We start from the raw sequence: 27,747 nt of genomic DNA, 5'->3' as shown, positions 1-27,747 counted from the left end.
TATCTATATATATACACCGGTATTGCTATGGACTTGAATCCATTAACATACCATTTAGCTTCTATTGCATCATGTGTAAAATACGTACATTCAATAAATGCCTTGGATGCTTGAAATTTTGTTTGTTGTTGGTCTGGATAATAACATTCATGCCACTGAAGATCCACCAACCTAGAACATTTTGTTTATTTGTTGTTTAACGCCGCACTTAGCAATATTCCAGCTATAGACGGCGGTCTGTAAATAATTGAGTCTGATCCAGACAATTAAGTGATTGACATCATGAGCATCGATCCACGCGATAAAGGGATAAAACAAGGACTGGTCAGCTTGGAGTCAATATACTGTATCTGAGTTGGGTATTAATGTTAAACTGCAGCATGGTATCTCAGTGGGCTAGCACCATAATACTGGCTTTAGTCCCACCTAGTACAAGCAGCCACAAGCACACATGCGTGCACGCCACTATATAAGTGCAATAATCTTGAACGCGACGGTGAACCCTATTTCACCTCCCCTCACCTTCATATATGTAAAAATCAATGTCCTAGGATCTTGCACTCTCCTTCAGAGGTTATTTCTGGCCATGATTACAGAAGAAGTGACATGTTTCATCTGTGGCTTGCTGACCTATACAGTTTTGAAAGAGAAAACAAACATGTTCAACAAAGTAACAACAGTTTATTACCATGAATAAAATCTAACATCCAATGCAGACGATGTTGTGAGATAGATATTTGACCAGGTTTGAGAACATTCAGACTATACAACGTTTCGCACAGACCTTCTCTACAAAGAAGAATGAATGTCCAGTTAGAGGTCATGCCTTGGTCCTGAAATGATTTGATGCCAAGTGCACTGAATTTGACCACATACTTTGCAGAACAATGAGCTTATATTCATAATTCTGAAAATCATAGCCTTAACAATTTGCTGAAAACAAACGTTGCGAAATAAATTTTGATGTTTCACCCAATCATTTGGTACAAATTCAGAAATGATTGGCCATCATTCAACATTGAAGAAGTTCATTTCTTTTTGAACAACAGGCATATGCTAATTTTGCCTCCTTTCTTAGTAAACCTGTTTCAGACATGTTGAACTTTTGAAAATACAATGAAATTTCTTTGGAATCTTGCAACATTTCATTAACAATGGTTAATAACAAAGCCTAAAAAATCTAAAAAACATTTTTTTCACTTACTCCTTATAGTTACATAATGGTTTCTAACAAAGCAATCATCATGCTTTTAAATGTGCAGGCTATCATTAGATATTTTAGTTTGAAGATTTACAACAGTACAAAGTCTATCTATGACATGAACATAACACGCTGCAGTAATTAGTCTCATCTCAAGGTGACAACAGACCTGTGCTTCAACTCTGCAGTGCTAATACAATATGGACTAGAATGAGAGCCAGTAACAGTAACAAAATGTCCCTGTATTACCATCACTATGACAGACTAGATATACCATATAGGTGGGGAAGACTTGTTCATCTTCAAGGCCTTCACACTTCAGAGTGCCTTCTCCCTCAACATTATTCCTGCTATATGACGGAGGTCAGTAAATAATAGAATCTGGACCAGACAATCCAGTGACTGCAATTATGAGCATCAATCCACACAATTTGTATATGATGACATGCATCAACCAAGTCAGCGAACCTGACCAGCCGATCCCGTTAGTCGCCTCTTAAGACCAGCATAGTTGCCTTTTACGGCAAGCATGGGTTGCTGAAGATCTATTCTAGCCCAGATCTTTTTCTACATTCAAAAACATTTCTTCCAACATAGAGTAAGTATGAACCTGAGAACACCAAACAGTAACACCCAGTAAAGCAGTCATTGGTCACAGTTCAACAAGAACCATACCTGGTTAACAGAATAGTTTGATGTTAGGATGTGACTTTGAAATAACAACAACAAAAAACATATCAATAATTCTAAGACAGTTTACAATTCCGACTACATCATATGGATGTGTTTATGAATCGCTTTCAAATGATGAAACCAGGTGTTCGAAAATGTGAGCATATCCTGCCACACTAGTGGCACCTGTCACAAACACATGTAAAGGCAAGTCAATTGTTCACTTGAAAAATCATGTGAATATATGGTACAAGTGAAAACTGGGAATTGCAAAAATGTGAATATACAAGACAGTTGAAGTAGTAAAATGGTTCACAAGCTAATGAACAAAGGTCTGCACATTTGATTAAACAACACACATGAGTAATAAGTACCGGTACATCTCAGGAGTCCTAACTAGACCCTTTTTCTAAAAATAATCTGAGGGTGATCTCCCAATGAGCAGGATGGTTCACAATTTGGAGCCTAAAGCTTGAGTAATGTTCAGTGTAAAAAATGCAAGAATTGTAAAATACTGCACATAAACACAGCCATCAATAAAATGAAATATTCTTGTCAATACATGATTCAGATAACAAGAAAAAAATAAAACATTAATATTCAATAAAAAATACTATACAATCTCACAACTACAAAACTATGATCATTTAACATTGCATACTACTCAAAAGAAATGAATGACCCCTGATTCTTGCATATCCCTATAGCTGATCTGTCATGGCTGATTAACTATAGTTTCGTGAAAGAATCAGGTGGTCCTGAACTTATTTTGAGTAGTATAAAATTATGCAACAGTCATCCCATTACTGGTGTTGGAAGTAAGAATCGTCATTCTCCCAGTGAAATAACTGCATCAATAAGAGACGACCGTAATGTTGGATTCATGTGTCAACAGTTCGGGGTGGACTGTTATCCACAGGTGACCATGTCATTAAAAATTCCAGAGCCAAGACCCCGTCATGGAAAAGCTGTTTTCGCAATCTGGAGACGAGCTCAAGACTGTGAGACCGCCAACCTAACACAACTAGCAAACTATGGGGTGGCCTCAAACCCAAACATGAGCCGATGCCCAGGAAACTGCTGTAATAGTCATTACATAACAGGGGGTCGGTACCTGGGTAGTCAATTTGGCCTGGTCCCAGCCCTATAAACTATGACAAGTGGCTGTCCTAGTAGACTTGCACAAGTCTGTAAGGCAATAATTATTAGTTTAAATCATACTGTTTAGATTTTGTAAATAATAAGAACAAGTTATCCCTATAAGAAACTGGAGTCCACATATCTAGACTCGCCTATTAGGAGAATAGAACTACTCCACATCCATGGACTTATCTTTCAGTACAGCCTTGAAGCAAGGCTACGCTCCTAGTTGACAACTGATCTCAACTAACTGACTAGTTGTACCATACTATTGCATAGAACAAATCTGTTTGGGTTCCTCAATAGCCATGGAAATTAAACAGGTTTCCATGTGGTCCCTCAGCAAATTGGCTACAAATCCTTACAGCACAGTAAGACACCTGTCTGAGTCTTATCAACCACATGTCTAAGAAACAGTTTGTCCACCTCAATGTGTACAGTATTAAAGTATAGTTCTGCCTTGAACGTTAATAGCTACAGCATGAGGATGCTTGCATCTTGATTGTCAGTAATGACACAACAATGTTACCAAGGATACGTTAGATACCGGGAAGGTAATTGGAACTGGTATATGTAAGCCCATTACAATGTAACTTACATGTGCACCTTGTCATAGAATATTGTAAAGTTGGCACCTTTGATCTTTTAGCAAAGCATCTTAGAATACATTCTATGTGAACACTACCTGCTAGTAGCTTGGTCTCAGCAATACAGAATCCTGCAGACCATATATAAATATAGATTTGGATGCAGAATACTAAACTCTTCACCCGTAAGTTATGCATCATCTGGACTAATAAAGGATTACAATTATGCAGTTGTCGGCATCTAGTCATGCATCACAATCCCTGTAAAAGATTTCACAAGACATCAGGCCACAGATTATGAGTTGTTTGTTTCCTGTTTACAAATACCTCACCACACTTGACAATATTGTAGTTATTTCCCAGCTGCCTGTAAATAATTGAGTATGGACCAGACAACCCAGTGATTAATATTTTGAGCAACATCCCTGTCCACTGGTGTACGATGACACGCTGTCCATCAAGTCGCTGAGTCTGACCCTGTATGACATCATAGGTTGCCGGGGACATTCTGTTACCTTGAGTCCCCAGGGGGACTCTATAACATGGGGTGTGTTGTGATCCTATTTTCTCCCTTCACTGGTAATACTGTGACGTCCCACCATCAACCATAGGAGCCTGATATACCATTGGTCCCTTACTATTAGATCGTGGTGTAACGATACAGAGATACAGTGTTGTATCCTGATACGAGGCCCACGATACAATACATCGATTTACAAGCCCTGCACGGCGATACATATGGTACGTTACATTACAAGTTATACTGTATTGTTGTAAAAACATGATTATTAACAGAAACTGTTCAACAAACAGCTTACACAGATTCTGTAGTATTTCCCGGGTGGCCATCAATAGCATAACATTTACAGTGCCTTCTAGCCTATATGTTCTGCCCTATCTTGGATCCTGAAACTTAATAACAAATGATTCATGGTTGTGATTCACTTGCAAAAAGAAAGAATATCAACTTATGACATATAAGTACTGTATCAGGGTACGAATTGTATCGCTCCCATAGTATCAGGATACGCATCATCTACAAAAAAAACACCTATTGTTACTCCTCTACAGAAAACAGGCCAAGAAGGTGAGTATGTGTTGTATCAAGGTTCAGAAATGGGCTCTTGTCCTACACTGGCTAGCAACCAGTTACTGCCGAGCACCAATTATCGCCAACTCCACGTGATAGCACGCACATGATCGCATCTCGTTTTACTTTAGCTCTGTTTCATTAGAAGAGAGGAATATTTATCTAAAACTGATGAACAAAACTCACTCTTAGGAAGAAATATTAAAAAACAAACCATATAATCACCCTGCTCAAATTCAACTTTAGAAGAGACACGCGGGCAGTGTCACGTGACTTATTTACATGTAAACAAAAATCCAACAACATATTAGAGCTATTTTTCCAAAAATGCATAACCCTGTATATATCACAAAATCTATAGTACATAGTGTTGAGGATAAGCACATGTACCGCGGGTAAATCGAATTTTGGGAATATTGGTGTACGTCAGTTTGCAAACGACAAATTGATAAAAGCATCTTATTGATTGTAATGAATGTAAAAAAAAGAGTGCGATACCAGAGAAAATAGAAAATGTAGTTTGTATAACTAAAGAGGTGTGCATGATCACATGCCCAATATCATAAAGAGTTGTAGAAATATGCCATTTTTAAGGGATTTGCTATAAGTTAACATATTATAAGGACTAGTGGACTATCACCAGGTTGTGTCTGGTTAATCAGGGTTTCACGGTGTGAGTTTATGAATTAGGCTACATGGATGCCAACAAAAACACGGAGAGCACTACTGACAATTTATAAACACAACAAAGTATCACACACTATTTGTGTCAACAGCATGTCCATGTGTATAATCAATTTGTGTTTACATTAATCATAATTAATGGGAAAAACATCAGCTATATACCAACAATATGTACAACATGGCAGTAGTTCATATATATAACACAGACATTTGAATATACAATGTATAAAACAGTAGGCCTGTACTGTGAAACCTTGTATTATGACATTTTACTTGACACCAATGAATTACATAATAATCTTGCTACCGGCCAATACTACATCGTCTCTTAGTTGGTTGCCTAGCCATGTTGGAATCGTTGGTAACACAATGGATGAAGCTAAAGCTAAAGCTAAAGCAGCACTCAACAAATCTGTGACACCACTTCTTATGTATTTCAGTGACTATAAACCTATGTTTTAAATAAATTACATGCAATAAAACCAAATATCGGTTACACCTACTTGGGCTGTCAGTCCAGATTTGAAGAGGTCATTATGTGACGATGTCGTACTGGCCACAACAGATATACACATGAATATTTATTGAAAGGTGAGAATTATCCATTTTGTTTCCCTTGTGATAAAAGAATCACGTCAAGCATGTCCTGCTTGACTATTGATTTTTCCATCACAAGGGATAACTATTTCAAAGTTTCATCCATAAAGGATCTTTTTTACAACATCACCTCTCGTTTAATGATCAGTTTTGTAAAAGAGATTGAACTTATTGATAAATTTTGATGTACATAGCTGTTTTTGTGGGGTTTATTTATAAATTGGTAGTATATAATTATTAACTGAGATTGTTTGTGGCTGTGCCCTTGATGGGGGTTGGAATACTGTAAAAATATTGTCCCCTGAGAAGGCATCGTAAGACCATGTCTTTCAAAGTATGTTATTCCTACCATAGTTTTATTCACAGTATACTGGTAAATTTAAATTGATGGATAACACTGTGGATAATTGCCAGCAGTAGAAGTAGCGAAGTCCCCACGGTCCCTATCAGGGTGGCCTAACTTTGGTTGCTAGCAATCTGTAGCCTGTTTTTATATGTGTTGTTGAATGATAGTTTATTATCTTACATGTTCTCCAACCAGTTGTAAATAAAATCTGTGATAGTCTACTTATTGTATTGTCCTTCGACACATTTTTATACTCTAAATATATTTATTGTCAATGTTTAACTTTATCTCGTCACGATATGGCTGAAATACTCCCAATGTAATGTTAATATTTAACTCACTCACTATGGCATTCAGGAATTAAAGGGGATTATGCTTCATATCCTGGTGCCAGTTGTCTCCCTTGTTAGACATTGCAATCACGACTATGTGTAAAACTGAGACATTCTTCCTCTGTAATGCATGATAGAATGTTAACTAACACTAGTAGCAGACAGAAAGTGGTGTTGGAGAGCTTGGATGAAATTTGCTAGGACTGCCAAATACCTCGAGCCTAGGCCCCCTCTTATGACGAGCAGTCTTTGAAATTCCCACTAGTTAGCTATTCAGAGACTACCATATTGTGCTGAGGAGAAGTAAAAATCCTATAATTCAGAACCAGTTCTCAAGTCTTCAGTTCGTGCTACGAATTGGAATTGAAACATGTTAAACATGTTTGTCTTGTTCAAGCAAGACTAGCTAGGAGACCAGTGACATAAGGATTAGCCTTAAAGAAAACCCAGAATTTATAAGGGTTATGTGGGGGGGTGGGGGGTGGTTAAGGCTACACATTGCTATTGTTCGTTTCACGGGCCCGCCACCACTACTGAAAAGCAGGTGGAAAAGAAAGAAATGAAACAAAAAAGTATTTATTTCTATTATGTCTCCCACTAGTAATATAATCCCTCTTATATATATTCCATGTCTTCATTACTATCAGTGATTCAAAAGGCCACCTGTAGTTTTAACTCCACGGCAGAATGGCTTTCATAAAAATAAATGAATGATTGACATAGCTATTTATATTTATTATAATTTCAAACGACCTTGTGTGGAAAAACTGGAATAAATCCATGAAGCATAAAATTAAGAAAGTGTTGCCTAACATTAAATGAATACACATGTTCTCAACAAGATTATCTGAAATCCCAGAATATTTATTGTCTGAAGGAAGCGGTTTCTTGTCTGAGGAGGATTGTGCAGGTTGAGACAGTTCCACGGCTCGTAGGTGGCTTCAATGTACAGCATCACTTGAAATGGCCATTCATGAACATAATCAAGAAAAATGCTCGTCATTTTCAGGGAAGAGGACATGAAATGACCCAGCGGCTTGAAGTACTGGCCTCAATTCAGCTTTTGCTCAAGAAATCAATCTAAAGAAAGGGGGTCACGCCGTAATTCATTTCACTCTGTGAATTCCTCGCAAACTGATGCAGATTGAAATACATCACACAAAGACATGTGAAGGCACAATGAGGACTATGTGAGTATTAATGGTGTTATCTAGCCATGTGTAATTGTGTGGCATTTACTCAAACATGACATTGAAGATTATCTTTCGGTACACCTTTTTTTTGTAATAATAACATTACGGAAAGATATGAACAATGCTTTCAGTAGAGTGAGTGAGTGAGTATGGTTTACGCCGCTTTTAACAATATTCCAGCAATATCACGGCAGAGGACACCAGAAATGGGCTTCACAACATGGGAATCGAACCCGGGTCTTCGGCATGATGAGCTAATGCTTTAACCACTAGGCTACCCAACCGCCCCGCTTTCATAAGAACTTTGAAACTTAGGTGCGCTGCCCAAGGATGAGATGCACCTTAACAAAGACTGACCCACTTGCAAAAGGCTAAAGGCATTCTTGCTGTCACTGTATTTTGTTCAGCTTTCAAAATTAATATGACAGTGAAGAGGTCAGTTAAGTTAATATTAAAAGATAAAGCTCCAAATACCTCAGAAGACCCCAAGCCCCTCCCAACACTGATCACTAACTTACAGTGCCTAGCGTCATCATGTTCATTACCCCAAAATCAAAGGTTAACATTCATAAGGCCAAATACTGAAAAAATTTATAAAACAAAATAATAAAACCTAAAAGCCCACAACCAGCACATCCACATATAATACGAACACATGCCTTGTTCCGCAAGATCCCATTTTCACCTCTTTTTCCATAAGCCTGCAGACAGAAAAAAAAATAGTCCAGTGATTTGACATTATAGGGCACACTAACTTCAACATTTTCTTCTATTTGTAGTGAATGACTTTTCTGTCAATACCGCAAGCCAGAGGTGGCACAGTCGTCTAAGTCGCCGCAATTCTCTGTGCAGAGTTGCATCCCTTGGACACGCCAGAAACCTGTTATTGTGGGTTGGAATCCTGGTTTGCTCCAATTATGTTTCTAGGTTTGTCAGCACCATGCTTGTCATTGTAGGTTTCACCAAAGTTGTAAACATCATATTAAATGGGAATATCGTAAATTATGTTTATAATGAACACGCTTATAACGAATTGACGATGTAAAGAACTGTTTTTTGGTCCTGTCCAGTTGCTCCATATATGTTTATGATAAACTACGGTTATAACGAACTAAAATGAGCGGTCCCTCTGGATTCGTTATAACCATAGTCTGCTGTTATGTTTGAAGTGGTGTCAAAACCAACCCACTCACTGTCAATACTGTCTTGTCACACACTCCCTTAATTAAATGAAAAGGGGGTTACTCTAACAAGCGAAGAATGCCTTTAAATAATGTTCAAAAGTAAAAAACATGCAGCGATGCTTGTAACCATGGTAACTGCCCAAATAATCACAAAAGAGACTAACATATAATAAACTGAACCCGACTAACACAGGTACAGAAGCTCACCTTCATTTCTGCACAACACCTCAGTGTATAAATGCTAGAATTTCTTATTGAATGAGTTTTAAATGGTATAGGGTTCGAGGATAAAAAAGGAGGGTAAAACAGATACGTTTTTATGTAAGGGGTGAAAAGGAGCAGATAATAAAACAAAACAGCTGTTAGTTCTGATGAAACAAAAACAAAAAGTATCCTTTTTTTCAGATTCTAATAAACTGGCTCACCAATCAAGCCATTACTGTGTACAACAATAAGCAATACATTTCAAGGGATTGTGTTCATAAAGTTATCATTTTCACCCAGAGAGTTTTAAAATCGTGTTGACTTGTGTCGATACATAAAGTGAGTGAGTAATTGAGTGAGAATGGTTTTAAGCCACTTTTAGATATTAATATTAATGCAATAGCACTGCAGTAGACACCAGAAATGGGCTTCACACATTGTACCCCCGTGGGGAATCGAACCCGGGTCTTTGACGTGACGAGCGAACACTTTAACCACTAGGCTACCCGATATGAAAAGGCATATGGGTGACATTCTCAATTTGTTCAACATCTATGATACAATATAAATAAATAAAAGCAGATACCACTGCCATGGTTGAGGATGAAGAATACTTCTCTGGAAAATTATAAAACTTAACTTACATGTGAAGCTTGAACACCTTGAATTGCGAAGAAAAGTTATTGTTTTTGTAATAAATGATAAACTACCATGAAAAGGCAAACAAAAAGAATTCTTACTTCGGAAAGCAATGGAATAAATCTTTTCCCTGGTTCATTAACATTAAACTTGGAAACAGCAGAGACACTGTGAGCAACGGCATTAGTCCAGGTCTGACTAACACTAACAGGTTGAAAGTCATCGTTTGTATATATATGTATTGAAGAGATCATGTCATAGTTGACAGACAGACAGACAGACAGACAGGATTTATGTCCAATTTCAAACGAAGTGCCCTTTGCAGGCAAACTTGGATGTATTTTTCCACTGGACTCATTTTTTAACATTGCATTCAAAGCACCTCTTTAAAGGTGTCTAAGAGTCTTCTGTACTTGTGATTTCTTTTCGTATATTAGCTTATTATTTGTATGAAATAGGGAAGAACTTACATATTCGTATGATAGTTGCAAATTCGTAAAAAATACAGAAAGATCGGGACAGCTTTTCTGTCAACATGACTTCCATGTGCTGTGCTTACCAAAGGGAAATAACTCCTGGCTCTGAATGTTTTCAGATTTTACATTTACTTTTTAAGTGAAGTAAATAAGTAGGTACATTTAGTATGTTTCAAATTTACCACAATGCACACTATGTACATATAACAACATAAGAAGTAAGTGAACCATTAATTAGAAACTAACATTCTTATATAAAAGCAATGAAACATATTTGCAGATTAAAGGTAAAATTGAGTGAGTTGGGTTTAACGCCGCTTTTAACAATATTCCAGTTATATCGCGGTTAAAGGTAAAAGAGAAATTATGAAGTATTGTGATAAGTTTGGTGAGAGAATATATTTCATGTTTCCTAGTTTCAATGTTCTAATTTGGAAGGTGTTAAACTGTGTACAGTAACACTTCTTTAATAATCGATATCTAATTTGTATTAAAAACTAATCAAACACTAACATATATGATAACAATGTAATTATGTATTTGACATTTTTTCTAGATCAGTGACTTTTTGGAAGCCCTCCTAATATTTTAGGATGCAATTTGCAATTTAAAGCAATATATTTGATATATTGCATGAAACTGAAGACACCACCATCATACTTTGCTATGTTCAAACAGACAATCAGAAATGAGCAAGCGACCCCTACTAGATCTCGAGGGAGCAGATTGCCTGTGGAAGTCATTGAGGGTATACATGTGGTACAGTTATGTTAATGATACAATAATCATCATAAATCTATTAGATGAAATGTTATCAGGTGATTTGAAGATGAAATTCAAATATAGATACTCATATCATTGCAATACTGATTATCAGCTGATAATACATTTTGATGTTATACTTATGTAATGCACTAAGTTTGTTTACTTGTTTAAGCATGATATTTCACTTGATTTATTTCATTTTCATGATAAAGTTATGCAAGTGTCACGTCAACAGAACATTTTTTAAGAAAGGCTATTTTCGGATGTTTGTATGAACGTGATGAATGAGATTTATACATGTTATAAGTAAATGTTACTTGTTATGGTTGCATTGAACTTGTTTTTGCTCAGACGTGTCTAGCAAGTGGCGGTGAAGATTCACAGGAGACACAACCACCCGAGTGTGACTTCAGGGAAGATGCAGTAACAGACAATACATCTGACGTGTCTGCATCTAAAGAACAAGAGGAGGATGTCATTAAAGACAACTAAAGAGGAGAGTCAGGTAGAAGAGGTACAGTACAATCCAGATGAGTGAGTGAGTGATTGAGTTGGGTTTAACGCCGCTTTTAACAGTAGCCCGAAAGCCTGAGGTGATGCAGGTCTCAGACGTTTACCACTTTGGTGAAACCCACGAGCACGGATATGGTGCTGACAAACCTAGAAACATAATTGGGGCGAACCGGGATTCAAACCCACAATCATGGCGTGCCCAAGGGGCGCAACTCTGCACAGCGAATCGCGGCACCTTAGACGACTGGGCCAGCCGTGCCCCCTACAATCCAGATGAAGAATCAACCCTGCAAGATGATTATGCTCTAAGAATTGAACGCTACTTCAGCAGGGTACCAACACGTGAAGTGACTCATGAAGACGAGGGAACACAAACAGTTGTTACTGGGGATTTTCTCATAATCCACAAATCTATATCTGGAATGAAGCAAAAATGGATATCACCCTGGACAGATTACTAAGCAAGAACATTAACTTTGATGATTTACTGGATGTGTCAAAAAACTGTTCCTAAGATTACACTTACGTTTGGAATCTGCCATGATTTATTGCCTATGGTGAAATACAACCCACAATTAGAAAGAAAACATTTCACTGAGTTCATTGCTAGATTAACTCACACTGACATTAGGGAAGTGAATCCTAAGGCCTTACTGTCTAAATATGACAGATTACATTCCCAGTTCAAACCTCTGAGAGGTTCTGCAAAAGAAGACTCTCTCGAGAAAATATTTTCAGTACCTGTTCAGTGTATTTCGTCTACTTCTGCGAAAGAAGACCCTACTGAACAGTTATCGAAGCAAAGCTCTAAGGTTGCAGATCTGAGTGAAGGAAAGAAACAATTGAAAAGGAAACTTGAAAGACGTGACAGCAAGGTGGACTCTTTGAAGGAAGATAAAACTAAACAGTGAAAAACTATTCATGACTTGGAGAAAGAACTTAAAGAACTGAGTACCGGTACTTTGAATTCACAATTCAAAATGACAATATCGCACTTGGAAACAAAATCAGAATCTCCTACAGATGCTACAGAGGGAAATGAACACAATGGACATGGACATGTTCCCCGTGGAGATTATGAAAGACTACAGAAGGAATGTTCTAATTGGAAGGAATCATCAGATTACTTTGAAACTTTGCTTCAGGATGACAGCAAAATTAACCTATTTGATACAAATGGGTGGCGTTTCAGTGACGCAACCATCAAATGTGTATTTGATTTGAAATCTGAAAAAGTTGCTAGCGTGAGTGTAGGACCTGTTATTAAAAGTGTACTAAGTCTGGCAGGTAAGGTTCCCGACAGATTACCATCGAGATCCACAGTGAACAAATTCACTCCCATCCAAGCTGGTGTCACTCAGCTTCAACTATCTGAAGTAACACCTGAACAAACATCAACAACGCTTTATTCTGATGAGACCAGAAAGTTTGGTTAAACCTACATCACATTTCTTATTTCAGATAATGAAAAGAGATCATACCTGTTTGGTCTTAGGGAAATGGCAAACAAGTCCTCCAAAACAACTCTTGATACTTTCAAGGAAATTCTAGCTGACATCTCGGATGCAGTAACTGAACGTGAGGAAAACAGTGATGTCCTATCTCCATCTTATTTGGTGTTGACAAACATTCAGAGCCTGATGTCAGATCGTGCAGCTACAAATCTTGCTTTCAAAGATCTTCTGGAAATGTACAGGACAGACATATTTAGGGAAATTCTTGGGTTTGGGGATCTTGCGGAAATTTGAAAGTGGGATTTCGGAAAAACCCAAACAATTTGGTGATGATTCACAAACTATCAATTTATTGTGAATGTGTTCGAAATGCTTTGCGCGTGGTGTTGATGAAAAAAATGGATGCTATGGCCAATTTTCAGTGTGGATGCAGTCACAGGGTAACTTCAAAGTAAGATTCCCACAGTTCAGAGGTACAGGTTCAACATTGTTTTTGTTGTTGCTGGGATTGCCTTTTATCACTGAAAGAAGATAATTGAGTTCTTTACCTATGTCAACCCTGCTTCAAACAGACTACAAAAGGAACTGCTTCAAGCATGGATCAAAGATCTTGGCTTATTCTCAAAGATGGTTACTGCAACCCTGTGGCGTTTGATTGAAGAGAACAAACATGTCCTTGACATGAATAGCCACTATTTTGTCCTCCTGCAGGACTTCGAGAGGATGTCCAAAGATCCCTCTGGTTTTCTGCCAGGAGAGGATCATCCATTTGACTGTGAGTATTTGAAGAGGGACGATGTTTTCGACATCCTTGTCCAAACAGATGATGATGACGACACATTTCTCTTAGCAGTTTAACTCTGTCACACTGGCTAAGACTATCTTCACAGCTTTTCATACTTTACTGAAAAAGGCCATGAAAGAGGTGAGGTGAAATTGGGTTTAACGTCGCGTCCAAGATTATTGCACTTATATAGCGACAGGGCATGAAAGAACAACTTCCGGGTGGAACATACTTTGAAAATGTTGACCTATTCAGGAATTCACCTGCCTCAGTAATTCCACACAACAAATTACCTGAATTTGTCTTTGGTGTTCTTGACTATCTCATGTGCCACCGTCCCAATGCAACAGCCTTGGCTAACATGGCTAATGAGGCTTTTCTAATGTACTCTCATAATAAGACCCTTTGATTGGCTAGAGGCAAAGTCACCCGAGGAAGTGAATCGGTTCATTGAGACTGCTAGGAAAATGGCTCCAGAAATAAAGAAGAAATTCCAGGATAGATGTAGGGCAGTTAAAGAACAACGCTTAGCAGCAATGACGAAAAAAACACAAAGAAGCCACCAGAGCTGAGAAGAGACTACTTCATGGAAAGGAACAGCTGACATCGGACATCATCTATTATGGACTGTGGCAAACAACAACAACTGTTGATGCTAAACTGGAGGAACTTGGCACCGATGCTAACAAGAAACGAGCTCTTGAATGCCAAATAAAGTTCAGGAAACAAGTCCTTGGACAGACACACCATGATGCCAAAATCTTTAATATTACCAAAACAATTGGTAATTCCTACCAGAAATTGTCTGTTGAAGCACTGAAGCAGAATCTTTCATGTTTGATATCAGGAGCCTTGGATGTGTCCGGATCTCAAGATGAGACTTCCACTGAAGCTGTACCTCTGTTGATTGGCAAAAGGGTGGAGCACACATTTGATGAAGGCAGATGGAAGGGAACTGTGTTAGGTGTTGTGCCTGGTTACAACATGTGGTACAACATTATTTATGATGAGCATGTTTCTGAGGAGGGTGAGGCCAGGACTGAACCAGTAGAGTATACATACAAAACTGAAGGAGGATTCTATCCAGGGTAACCTCCGCGTTCTGGTTGTGAGTGAACAGTGCAATATATTCCTGGATGGCTGTTTGCAGTATTCTTCAACTGCAGTTTTCTCATGGAGAGATGTTACTTTGTTCTTTTCTTGTTATGAATGTTTTACACTAATATTTGTTGATTTTTTAAAAATAATGTTGTATTCATTTGTGTTTGTATTTATCTATTTCATTACATTGAGGAGCAATCAATTTTTTCAAGGGATGGGATGGCTGGAGTGTATGTCCGCCTTTTTGAGAGTATCCGCAAGTTATTGATAACATCTTTTTCATTCTTTAGTTTCTAAACTATTAATGTGGAAGTAATATTGCTTCCAAAGCTCTTAGCATGGTTACCTACCATCATTCCAGCACCCATCTAACTAAAAATTAGTTGACTGCTGCAACACTGTTCATGTTCTTTATATTGATGTTTATTGTTGTATACTATTGCTAATGTGCATGACTAAAAACATGACTCAACTAACACATGGTTACATATTGTGTTTTTTATATTAGTTTTATCCTATTTACTGCAGTGACCACCTTCTTCAACAGTTCTCAGTCCATTAATTCTTTATTTCCGCTATATGTAAATTATTTCTGTTCACATTTTAAAATACTGAAAATTGAAATAATTACTTGTAAGTGAAGAGAATGTATCAAATATAGGAATAACATAATTGTGGTATATTAAGTTGTGGTTTTACATATGTTTATATCGGTGACATACTCACAGGCTACTTTTGTTTTGCAGGAGTCTCAAGATGCCCAAGGGGGCGATTGAAGGTCCCTGAATATGAATCATATCAGCAAGAATATCCTCATCCTAGCATCGTTATCAACAGAGGCGTCTGGCCAATGGAGGTGGCTGACAGGTAAAATCAACGTCTTTATACAGTCGAACCTCCTTAATCTGTTAATCCATTGTTCCCAGTTTCGTTTTGTCCTACTGAATGAGTAGTGAGTGAGTGAGTAAGTGAGTGAGTATGGTTTTACGCCGCTTTTAGCAATATTCCAGCAATATCACGGCGGGGAACACCAGAAATGGGCTTCACACAATGTACCCATGTCGGGAATCGAACCCGGGTCTTTGGCGTGACGAGCGAACGCTTTAACCACTAGGCTACCCGACCGCCCCAGATACATCTGTAATTTCCTTCTAACATTTCAATAAAACAAACTGAACTATTTTTGTTGGACATATTTAATTCCATAAAAAATGGTTTCACATACCTACTGTGTGGAACAGAGAAACTGATCTTACCCATTACGGACCCTTTGCTAGCGGGGGTTGGCAATGAATGGTCACGATTATATGTCCCTATGTGATTCTTAATATTTAATTGAAAATGACTGCTTATATTACCTGTGTGATCTAGTTGTCCGTTTATGATAAATGTCACTCATGTTTGAGTGAGTGAGTTGGGTTCAACGCCGCTTCTAACTGTATTCCAGTTATATCACGGCGTGTCAGCTTAATGTGGGAGGAAAGCCCGAAGTGATGCGAGTCTCAGACGTTTACCAATTCGGTAAAACCCACGAGCACGGGTATGGTGCTGACAAACCTAGAAACATAATCGGGGCAAACCGGGATTCGAACCAACAATTATAGGTTTCTGGCGTGCCAAAGGGACACAACTCTGCACAGCGAATCGCGGCGCCTTAAATGACTGGGCCACCCGTGCCCTTTCATGTTTGAGGTATGAATGAATGTCGAAAGTTGGTCTGGGATGGGCTTGTCTTATTGTTTCATGAGCAATATGATAGATTCTGATGCTCATTAACTGTCTTGTAGCAATCGGGTGGATCCAAGAGAGAGAGAGGTATAGTGTGGGTGTGAGAGAAAGACAGAGATGTAGAAATGGGTGAATGAAGTGTTTGTCCACATGAACTGACAAGAAAATGGAATGAAAAAATTTGAGTGAAGCAGAGAATAAGTGAAACAATGAGATGACAGAATGCAAGAGAAAACAAAATTTGAAATTGTTGCATTCATATACGTGTATACATGAAGAATGTACTGTAAAGTGGAAGGAGAGAATGAAAGAGTATGATAGCTGCTTATAGGATGAATGAAGCATTACTTGTGAGTGGAAATGAAGAGAAGAGGGAATAAGAGCTATATTCATTTTTCCATTTATTACCTTTATTACCATTTATATTTGTAACATTGTATCTACCCTGTCTGTATTGACAGCAATGCATCTATGTAACCACTGTATTCAATGTACGTATGTATTCATATTGTCGCTATTGGCAATATTCTTATGTGAAATTGTATCCAACTCGACAGCAGTGTTTGTAGATATGAAAAAAATGGTCCACACATAATATGCTGTACATTACATCAAATTAACTTGAAATCATGACCAGTTAATATGGTTAATAAAAAAAAATTGCTTTATATACTCTTGTTTAAACACTCCATACTGTTTTACATCTTTAGTTATAATGATTGATTGTCCACCGTACCGCATTCACAATTCCTTATAAGGACGTGGGACACCCCCTTCTTTACAGCATCTTCATATCGTCACACCCCACCCTCAATCATCAAGGGGCAATTCCCAAGACTGACATTTTCATCGGGGACCACTGTGTTAACTACATCAATTTCAACTTCACCAAGACATCTGGTAGAACATGGTAGAGCACCAACCTGGGATACATGTTTATAATTCAATATTTCTGTGATGGTTCAAACATTTCCTGTTCAACTCTTTAGAATGGAGTACTTAATACAATGACATTCTTTTTTCCCTCTTAAATTATTTATGAGACATATTGGCGAAATTTATTTTTGTTGTCATCCATGCAACAAGAGACTTTAAGTGATAGATATGCCATGTAAAATATTTGAAAAGTAGAATATTTTTCCAAATACCTACCCTCTTTCGTTTTTCCAGGTAATATGAAACAAAATCTGATCTACAGAGGGTTGGAAACAGCACAGGGACCAACAGTCAGATCTACAGAGGGTTGGAAACAGCACAGGGACCAACAGTCTGATCTACAGAGGGTTGGAAACAGCACAGGGACCAACAGTCTGATCTACAGAGGGTTGGAAACAGCACAGGGACCAACAGTCAGATCTACAGAGGGTTGGAAACAGCACAGGGACCAACAGTCTGATCTACAGAGGGTTGGAAACAGCACAGGGACCAACAGTCTGATCTACAGAGGGTTGGAAACAGATCTGGGACCAACAGTCTGATCTACAGAGGGTTGGAAACAGATCTGGGACCAACAGTCTGATCTACAGAGGGTTGGAAACAGATCTAGGACCAACAGTCTGATCTACAGAGGGTTGGGAACAGCTCTGGGACCAACAGTCTGATCTACAGAGGGTTGGGAACAGCTCTGGGACCAACAGCTGAATCTACCGTGGTTGGGAACAGGTCTGGGACCAACAGCTGAATCTACAGTGGGTTGGGAACAGATCTGGGACCAACAGTCTGATCTACAGCGGGTTGGAAACAGATCTGGGACCAACAGTCTGATCTACAGAGAGTTGGAAACAGATCTGGGACCAACAGTCTGACCTACAGAGGGTTGGAAACAGATCTGGGACCAACAGTCTGATCTACAGAGGGTTGGAAACAGCACAGGGACCAACAGTCTGATCTACAGAGGGTTGGAAACAGCACAGGGACCAACAGTCTGATCTACAGAGGGTTGGAAACAGATCTGGGACCAACAGTCTGATCTACAGAGGGTTGGAAACAGATCTGGGACCAACAGTCTGATCTACAGAGGGTTGGAAACAGATCTAGGACCAACAGTCTGATCTACAGAGGGTTGGGAACAGCTCTGGGACCAACAGTCTGATCTACAGAGGGTTGGGAACAGCTCTGGGACCAACAGCTGAATCTACCGTGGTTGGGAACAGGTCTGGGACCAACAGCTGAATCTACAGTGGGTTGGGAACAGATCTGGGACCAACAGTCTGATCTACAGCGGGTTGGAAACAGATCTGGGACCAACAGTCTGATCTACAGAGAGTTGGAAACAGATCTGGGACCAACAGTCTGACCTACAGAGGGTTGGAAACAGATCTGGGACCAACAGTCTGATCTACAGAGGGTTGGAAACAGATCTGGGACCAACAGTCTGATCTACAGAGGGTTGGGAACAGCTCTGGGACCAACAGTCTGATCTACAGATGGTTGGGAACAGCTCTGGGACCAACAGCTGAATCTACCGTTGTTGGGAACAGCTCTGGGACCAACAGCTGAATCTACAGTGGGTTGGGAACAGTTCTGGGACCAACAGCTGAATCGACAGTGGTTTGGGAACAGGTCTGGGACCAACAGTATTGGTGGGTAGATAACAGCTAGCTGGGACCGACAGTCCAGCATACAGTGGGTGGAGAACAGCTCTGGGACCAACAACCTAATCTACAGTGGGTTGGGAACGAGTGAGTATGTTATTATGCAAATAGAAACAAATATCTTAAAACTGTCAGATTATTTTCCCTTGAAACACACCCATCTCCTTCCCTAGCTGTTGGTCAAAAAGTCAAAAAGGATATCTATGTACACCGGGTTTGAGATTCCTTGTATGACACTAAGAGTGTAAATGGCACAGTCACTAATGGCCCAGTTAAAATGAGATCACGGTGATACAGGCTTCGGGTTAGGTCCACAGGGAGATGATATTTCTTAACTACCTTGTTACTGTTCATTGTATGAATCAAGTGATAATTGTATCAGTACTTTCAACAGGTGAACTAGACAAACATATGGGATGAAAACTTGATGTGCTTAATAGTCACTAAATGTATCTTACGAATTAGAAACTGATAGGGTCTTATCAACATGATCAATCTCAATGAAAAGAAACAGGCAAACAGATGCTTATTATGTAGCATTCAATGGTTTTCAAGATGGACCCAAGCATATTGGTCAAGTTCAACACTGGTAACTTCATCATGTTCGTAATGGCTATCTTATGAAAACTGTCCTGGTTAATTGACATGAAATTCCATGTAGTGACCATTAAGTTACATTGAATGTAAAACAATACTAACTGCAAGGAAAAAATGAAAACCATTTCAAATAAATAACCTGGTTTTTCATTTATCTAAAGTGTTGCCCACTTACATTCAAAGGGCACATGTAAACATTGTGCCCTTTGGAACAATTGAAAAAAACCACATATTCATTTCTTCCCTTCATCAACAGATGATGAATGACATACACATACATAGAATGATATGTGTGTTTCCTATTTCAGCCAATACAAAAATTACATTTATTTATTATTCTTAAGTTATTATTTCTTGGAAAATCAGCTTTTAATAAAGATAACGACTGTTGGCACAACAAATACAGGCTTGTGGCATAAACTATGGACAACATCAGGATGGTGATAAAAGCTATTGTGCAACTCAAAGGGGGAAAAAAGGGTTTCAGGACAGGGGCATAAGATTAGGGTTGCCTGAAAGCGGAAACACACATATGTTTTGTTGGCCTAACCAGGAAACACAGGCTAGAGGAAGATCCCGAAGAAGGTGGTGGTGAGGATTATAAATAGAATGATGAGACAGATGACAATAAGGGCGATTTTTCTATGTCGCCGTGCTTCGGGGTGGTTCAGAGTCCTTTGATCATATGCCTGTGGAAGCGGAGAATACTTATCAATTATTGACTATTCATGAGGGGTAAGTAACTGTTTTATTACATAATATAAAAACAAGAATATTTCAAATTCAACATTAGTTGAATGAGTTGCCACGAAGATGAAGCGCAACAATAAGCCATGCATTGCGCTCTTGCTGATTGGCTGAAAATATTTCTTTGAGTCCATTGGCTTGATTATGCAGTGCAATCAATCCCTTCACACCAGGGTGGGTCTCAGGACAATACCGTGTTTCAAGGAAGGTCATGTGACACTTTCTCAACCAATGAAAATACAGATATAATTTGTAAATGTAATAACGTCAGTTGGGAACTTCAGATTATTAATAATATACCACCATGGACGACATACAATCTAAACTGGGAGTCAGCATTTCTTGACAAACAATCAGAGGTGCTTTGCTATGGGAATAATATCTGCAACATTTCATCCATAGCATCTACTTACTTGCATATTTTCATCTCTGTTAATTTGTTAGAACTGTGAATTAACCAGGTACTGCAAGGCTAGTATACAGAGTTTAGGAATGGCATCACTTCCAGCATATTCAGTGAACCTGATGTCAAACAAAACTGTCAAGAATAGACTTGTCACTACTGGTATATTATCGTGAGCAAGGACCCTTGCATTGGATGCCCTAATGTCATGTCATTAACTTCCTGATTTACAGTAATACTTACCAGAGGGGTTGTGTTATAGCCAGCAGGCATCACCGTCTGCACAGTGCCCTGAGACGGGTTATACACCACCCCGGTAGCCGTGGCGTTTGTTGGGTGGGTGTATGAGCCTGTGGGCTGGTACCCTGCAATAGCAGGGGCCGCGGGACCTGGCCCGTACGACGTGGACATGGTGCTGTACCCAGCTGCCGCAGATCCATACTGTGCTTCAGGGGGATGTGCAAAACCTCCAAACTGTGCACCATATGTTTGAGTCTTTGCAGCGTACTGCTTGGCCCTCCCGACATACTCCGGAGGAGGCGCACCTGGTCGCCGTGGTGGTATTCCCGTGATTGGAGGGGGTCCGCCTGGTTGAGTGGAGTATGCCCCCGGGGGAGTGGCAGTGTCAGTGTTGTAGGTGAAAATGGAGCCTGTCTGTGAGAGAGGTGGTCCCAGATTTGACATCTGTCCTGACGCATCATACTGAGGGTACCCCTGTGCCTCATCATAGGAAGGCGGAGGACCTTGATCTGGGAATCGAATGTGTGATGTATTATCAATGATATTAGATACCAAAATGAAAACGACTTATATTTGTATTTCTGTCACACAAAAATGTCAAAAACAAAATGCAAATTGCAAATTCTTAATATTATTAAAAACAACTTTACAAAAAAATCACATTGATGTCAACATGAATAGAGCACAGGCAAATACTTTCGTCCAATGGGTGGTCACTTGTGCTTCCCGTGCTTCACATCTTCCCGAGGCAAGTGAGTTAACTGACTATAAAAGTCCAGTTTCCACCCTTGCCGAACTAGGCTGGTATTATGGAGTTACATTTTGGCTGGACTAACGAGTCTATGCATAGTCCAATCAAAATCACGCACCAAAATCGAAATCCGGTTCGTAAAGTGTCAGGCAGATTTCGGTCGATTGCAGGATTTGCAAAGCATGTGCACCGCTAACTCGTTGTCAACAGATATTTTCTAAATCTTTTGATGCTTTTAATCAAGGTGCTCACGTGATTTGATGCACTTCGCGATGTAAGACTCGCTTTATCACAATATACATCTTGATTATCGATCAGATCATCTTGACTGGGCGCCATTGTTTTGTTTGAAGCAAATGCAAGTGATACGAGAGGTTGAATCTGATTGGTCAATAGGAGAGGCATAGAAAGGACCTAACTCATAATAGCCACTGGTGGCGCTACGATCGAGCCCAGGAATTCCAGCCTAGATCGGCAAGGGTGGAAACTGGACTTTGGACAAACAAGTGATTCATATTCTGAGCAGCGATTAACACAATTAGGGTACAATGACACACCAACCAAGTCACCAAGCCTGGTCTATTTAGCACGTTTAGTCTCTTCTTACAAGCAATGATTGCTGGGGATCAATTCTGACCTGGAATGCCCACCACAGAGGATCCTTAGTGCTCAGGGCAGTTTGGGATAGGGTTGGATTTTATATATTTTGATCTTTACATGATGGTATCCATGCATAATATGGTATGAAGTGCTGAGTTGTCACATGCAGTGTGTGCCAAAAACATTTGAACTTGACTCATCATTAATACTATGTTTTAATCTTATCACATGGACATTTATTAGCTGTGATTATCAGACGGAACAGAATTTTAGGAGACTAGGTCTTCAGACTTAAGTCAGAGACTCCATCAATCTCATTAAAATCGGATCATACCACTAAACTACCGCTAAACAAAGATCTGAGGACAAGGGTCACGTCAGAACGACCTTTCATCCGACCAGATCATGAAGGTGACAGTCGGAATGTGTTTTCAAATCATGCAACCTCAAAAACGTTCACGCAGGGTATTCTGAACGACAGTTACGGCCCATACGACTGATTCCGTTAAAACTATTGTCTATCTCTCGATTCCATGGGAGAAACATTTGACAAAGGAGGCGTTGCACGGTACCCTGGAAGCACTGCCATACAATCGCAACCATATATTAGACATTCCGGAATGTTCGTTTTTTTCAGTTTTTAAAATTTTAATCGAGAACTGTGTCAACATATTTTTCAAGCGCAGTCTGAAATGGAAGTCGACAGATTGAAACGAGTGCCGTAAAGCTCGAGAAAGCAGCTTTCTAAATGGCTGATGTCGATGTTAGTCGTTTCAGTGGGCGGTCAAGGTTTGAAAAAGGTCGTTCTGACATGACCTGTAATGGGATGTCTTCAGATGTTTGTTTAGCGTTAGCGAGAACTAAGATCTTATTTTAATGAGATTGGAGACTCCATATGTTTTGAAAACCAACATCTGTCACTTTGACAAGAAACATAATTATGAGGCACTGCAAAATTGAGGAACACGATTAGCTGATATTGCCGTATCTCAACAATACTGTGATTGGTTATAACATACTGTGACACCACTTCAATCCATGCCATTGATTTAACTAGGATTCCAAACCACATGTGCACTTGGACAGCAACTTGGGAAAGAACATAATTTCGTACAAAACTGGGATTTTCTAAAAGTTCTTATTTATTGAAACTCTGAGGTACTGTAACATTTATTCAATGCAATAACATAAAACTAAGCACAAAAGCCATTTTTATTGCTCCTGTTTCCAGGGAAATAAAGGTCCCATTTACAAAGCCATCACAGTAATTGAATAACCTGAATTGAGAATTTTATGTGTGTGACAGCGCCCGTCGCCTACCAAGGTTACCTATCGAGCATTGCATCAAGATACATACATGTAGCTCTGCCTCAGATTATGATGATGAGTATGGTTTTACACCGCTTTTAGCAATATTCCAGCAATATCACGGCGGGGTACACCAGAAATGCGCTTGACACATTGTGCCCGGGTCTTCAGCGTGACGAGCGAACGCTTTAACCATTAGGCTACCCGACCACCCCTCTCTGCCTCAGAAAAAGATGTGAAGTGCAAATGTGCGAGATAAAGTGCACTTTTCCTGGGAAGTGGTGTTAAATACGTTGATAACAGTATTTTTATTCCTATATTCAGATATTTTGAATAGACCCTTGGGCTTGTAGGAAAAACAACACTACAGGTTTAAGTCTTACATAGGCCTTACGTATACTTGTCTAATTCGTATTGTTATTCGTATTCGTAACACACAAAATGACTAAATACAGGCAAGCCATGTATCATTTCTAAGATTTATAAGCATAGGTACCATTCTACAAGACATATATGTTATTCATAAAGTTATTGATTAGTGCGACTGGCGATGTGTAGCACTGGCAGACGTCATCAATCTCAGTGCTGTTGAATGGCAGGAAGAAGTAACGTTAAAATGTAAACAACGCATAAATATACTTACTGTCAGACATAGCTTTCAAAGCCAAGATCTCATAACTTCAAACAAAAAAGAAGAACTCGTAATCTCTGTGTTTTCCAAACATCGACAGAAACCATTCTTCCATCATTAATACACCGGAAGTGAGATGAATAACATTAGAGTGATGTCCCTTGTCAGAAGCGGCTGAACAAGATTTTGACATTTTTATTATCTGTTTCTTTATTCTTTCAACATTTCATTTTTTGTACTTGTTTATTTTAATCAATGTTTAGTCGTTTCTTTAACCATATGTTAACCGTTACGGGTCATAACTCATAATATTTCCCATTAGGTAAAAGCGCGAGTGTAATAACTTTCTTTTATCATCCAAAACTGGCTCTCACAGCAGATATTGTATAGAAATCGTTGCAATGAAATTGCATCACAATACTCTGCAGACAATTGTGACGTCATTTTTACATGACGTCACAATCAAATGACATCACTAATGCCTCTGTTACTGAAGCTGTTAGCAGTACTTTTTACACTTAGACACTGCTTAAAAATTATTACTGTCTACAAACTGCCAAAGTTCTAAGAATGATGGATAATAAATAAAATTCCCATGAAGATCCGGGGTAGATAGGTCTTCAGCAACCCATGCTTGCCGTAAAATGCGACAATCCTTGTCGTAAAAGGCGACTAAGGGGATCGGGTGGTCAGGCTCGATGACTTGGTTGATGCATGTCATCGATCCCAATTGCGTGGATCGATGCTCATGATTTCAATCACTGGGTTGTCTGGTCCAGACTCGATTATTTACAGACCGCCGTTATCTCCTTTTCCCCCGTCCCCCGTCACACATGGAATATCCTATTTATTATATACTTTTTTGTGTAGTTGTCTACCGGAAAATTAATGATTTCATTACCAACGTAAAACCGTCAAACGTAAATTCTCCCTTCCTAACACACAGGGACGAGTCGCGCCCGTTGTATTTGCGACTAAAAAGTAGTTTAAATCATAACAAATATAAACAAAAGTAACAAAAAATATTTAGGGTCGTGAAAATTCTGTATCATACATATAGATATGATTATATACAAAATAAACTTTTACAAAAGATATTCTTGAAAACTTCGAGACCGCTGTTGGAAGCGAAAGAATACACGCTGGTCCAGTAATAAAAGCGGCGCTTTGCGAAACGAACGGTGTCGATTTAAGAATTAAGTGAGAAATGTACAGTTAAAACGGAACAATTTCAAGAGAATAACAAACGCCATGAAGCGATATCAACTCCATAAATGACCCTCGATCATTATTTTGCCTTCTCAATGTGTAACGTAAGTAAAAAGGAAATCAACAGTTTGAGAACGGACCAAACACTTACGATAAAGGGAGACCGTTTGAGGGGAGGTAACTCTTGTATGACAATAGTTCCGTCAAAGTGTTATGTTCACTGCAGTGAAAATATCACTTTTCTCAACTTCGGAAAACTCACTTTTTCACACTTAAGTATATAATAAACGTGTTTATTTCCTAAATTTCAGTTTATTTGACGTCTCATCCGGCTAAGGTTAGCCTCCGGGAATTAGTTTAGCTGCTATACAAATGTCCCTCCTCTCACTACACACGCAAGCACGCACTCAAGCACACTCAAACACACACACACTCACACACCGAATCTTTATTTATCACCATATTTTCGAAAGGAGATTTTTTCTCACATATTCTGATACATATTGACCACAAAACATAATATATTATAATGGGGTATTCATTTTGCCAAGCCGAACATTTCACGTTATGAGGTGACCTATTCCTCCTCGGAATCTCCAAAGCGTGGGACCAATATGCTTTGGAATGTCCCATAGGGAGATAAGCATGGGGTTTATGGGACCTATTCTTCCTCGGAATCGCCAAAGCGTGGGACCAATATGCTTTGGAATGTCCCATAGGGAGAGAAGCATGGGGTTTATGGGAACTATTCTTCCTCGGAATCCCCACACGGAGACAGGTACATGGGGCGGGGTTCAGGGGGGCATATTGCGTCCTTACTGGGATTTTCAACTTAAAACTACCATGGTGTTTTGTTTGAAAAAGAATTCTTAATCATCATCATTGTATACTGACATATTGCCACACTGTGTCTTTAAAGCAGAACACGTGGGGATTCCAGTAATGACACGATCTCTAGTAGCCCTACATCTTCCCGAGGCAAGGGAGTTTACTGACTGTAAAAGTCCAGTTTCCACCTTTGTCGAACTAGGCTGGAATTTCTAGGCTAGATCGTAGCACCACCAGTGCCTATTACGAGTTATATCACTTCTATGTCCCTCCTATTGACCGATCGGATTCCATCAATCATATCACTTGCATTTGCTTCAAACAAAATTACGGCGATCTATGTTGTAATATATCGGGTCTTACGCGAAGTACATCAAAGTCACGTGAGCTCCTTGATTATAAACATGAAACGATTTGGTAAAAAAATATCTGTTGACACCGAGTACACATGATTTACAAATCCGGCATTTGACCGAAATCTGCACTGCGGGTGACGTACCGGATGTCGACTTTGTTACGCGGTTTTCATTGGACAATGCACAGACTCGTTAGTCTAGCCAAAATATAACTCCACAATTCCAGTCTAGTTGGGCAAGGGAGAAAACTGGACTTAAATAGTCATATAACACCCTTGCCTCGGGAAGATGGTAAACCCAATAAAGGGCCAACTTCTGCCACGACGGAGTGAACCATTGCACTTGCTTTGAGTCACTGATTTGCTTGTTCCTGGTCGTCATTGCGTAGTTGTCATATTGCTGGCTACGGCATAACATAACATTCGCCCCCTTAAATTAACACAAGGACCCATCAGCCATGAGACGTATAATGGATAATAACTACAAAAGTTTAATATCTGTATGTTTTAAATGCGTATCAAAGACTTGGAACAACCAGTAGTAGATATACAATGAAGAATTCCTAGCTGCTTTACTGAACACGAAGGAAGGTTTACTAATTAAAGTCATATCACGTTATAAAGATGTGCTGGTACATTTTTTTAAACGTAATTATTTCTTATAGAAGAGAAGGTCAAGCAGCCACACACACACATAGGGGTCAGCACATCACAATACAAGTGCAATAATCAGGACAGCCACCTATAACCCCATTTCACTTCACCGTTTATAATGAACACTATTATACAAACTG

At 39.2% G+C, this 27,747-nt stretch overlaps 1 protein-coding gene across 2 annotated transcripts; it reads right to left on the bottom strand.

The window, feature by feature from the left end:
* Positions 1–667: 667 nt before the first annotated feature.
* LOC139462543 (postacrosomal sheath WW domain-binding protein-like) lies at positions 668–24,670 on the bottom strand. 2 transcript variants are annotated; one of them, XM_071244348.1, is made up of 3 exons: positions 24,574–24,670; positions 21,275–21,780; positions 668–8,543 (listed from the first exon to the last, which is right to left on the bottom strand). In XM_071244348.1, exons 1-3 carry the CDS (start codon positions 24,581–24,583, stop codon positions 8,409–8,411), a joined length of 651 nt encoding a protein of 216 aa, XP_071100449.1. In that variant the 5' UTR covers positions 24,584–24,670; the 3' UTR covers positions 668–8,408. The 2 variants fall into 2 exon arrangements, with proteins under 2 accessions (XP_071100449.1, XP_071100450.1); XM_071244349.1 differs by lacking the exon at positions 668–8,543 and adding an exon at positions 19,805–20,570.
* Positions 24,671–27,747: the final 3,077 nt, after the last annotated feature.

Source organism: Haliotis cracherodii, unplaced genomic scaffold (genome assembly GCF_022045235.1).
Source record: "Haliotis cracherodii isolate W230 unplaced genomic scaffold, xgHalCrac1.p SCAF_15, whole genome shotgun sequence".
NCBI lineage: Eukaryota > Metazoa > Mollusca > Gastropoda > Lepetellida > Haliotidae > Haliotis > Haliotis cracherodii.
The sequence above is the reverse complement of the archived record's forward strand: the minus strand, read 5'-3'. Positions and strand labels throughout refer to the sequence as shown.

Coding starts and splice junctions, on each gene's coding strand:
- LOC139462543 (XM_071244348.1), bottom strand. Junction 8,544..21,274: donor GCTATAACACAACCCCTCTG/GTAAGTATTACT, acceptor TTCTGTCTGCAG/GCTTATGGAAAAAGAGGTGA.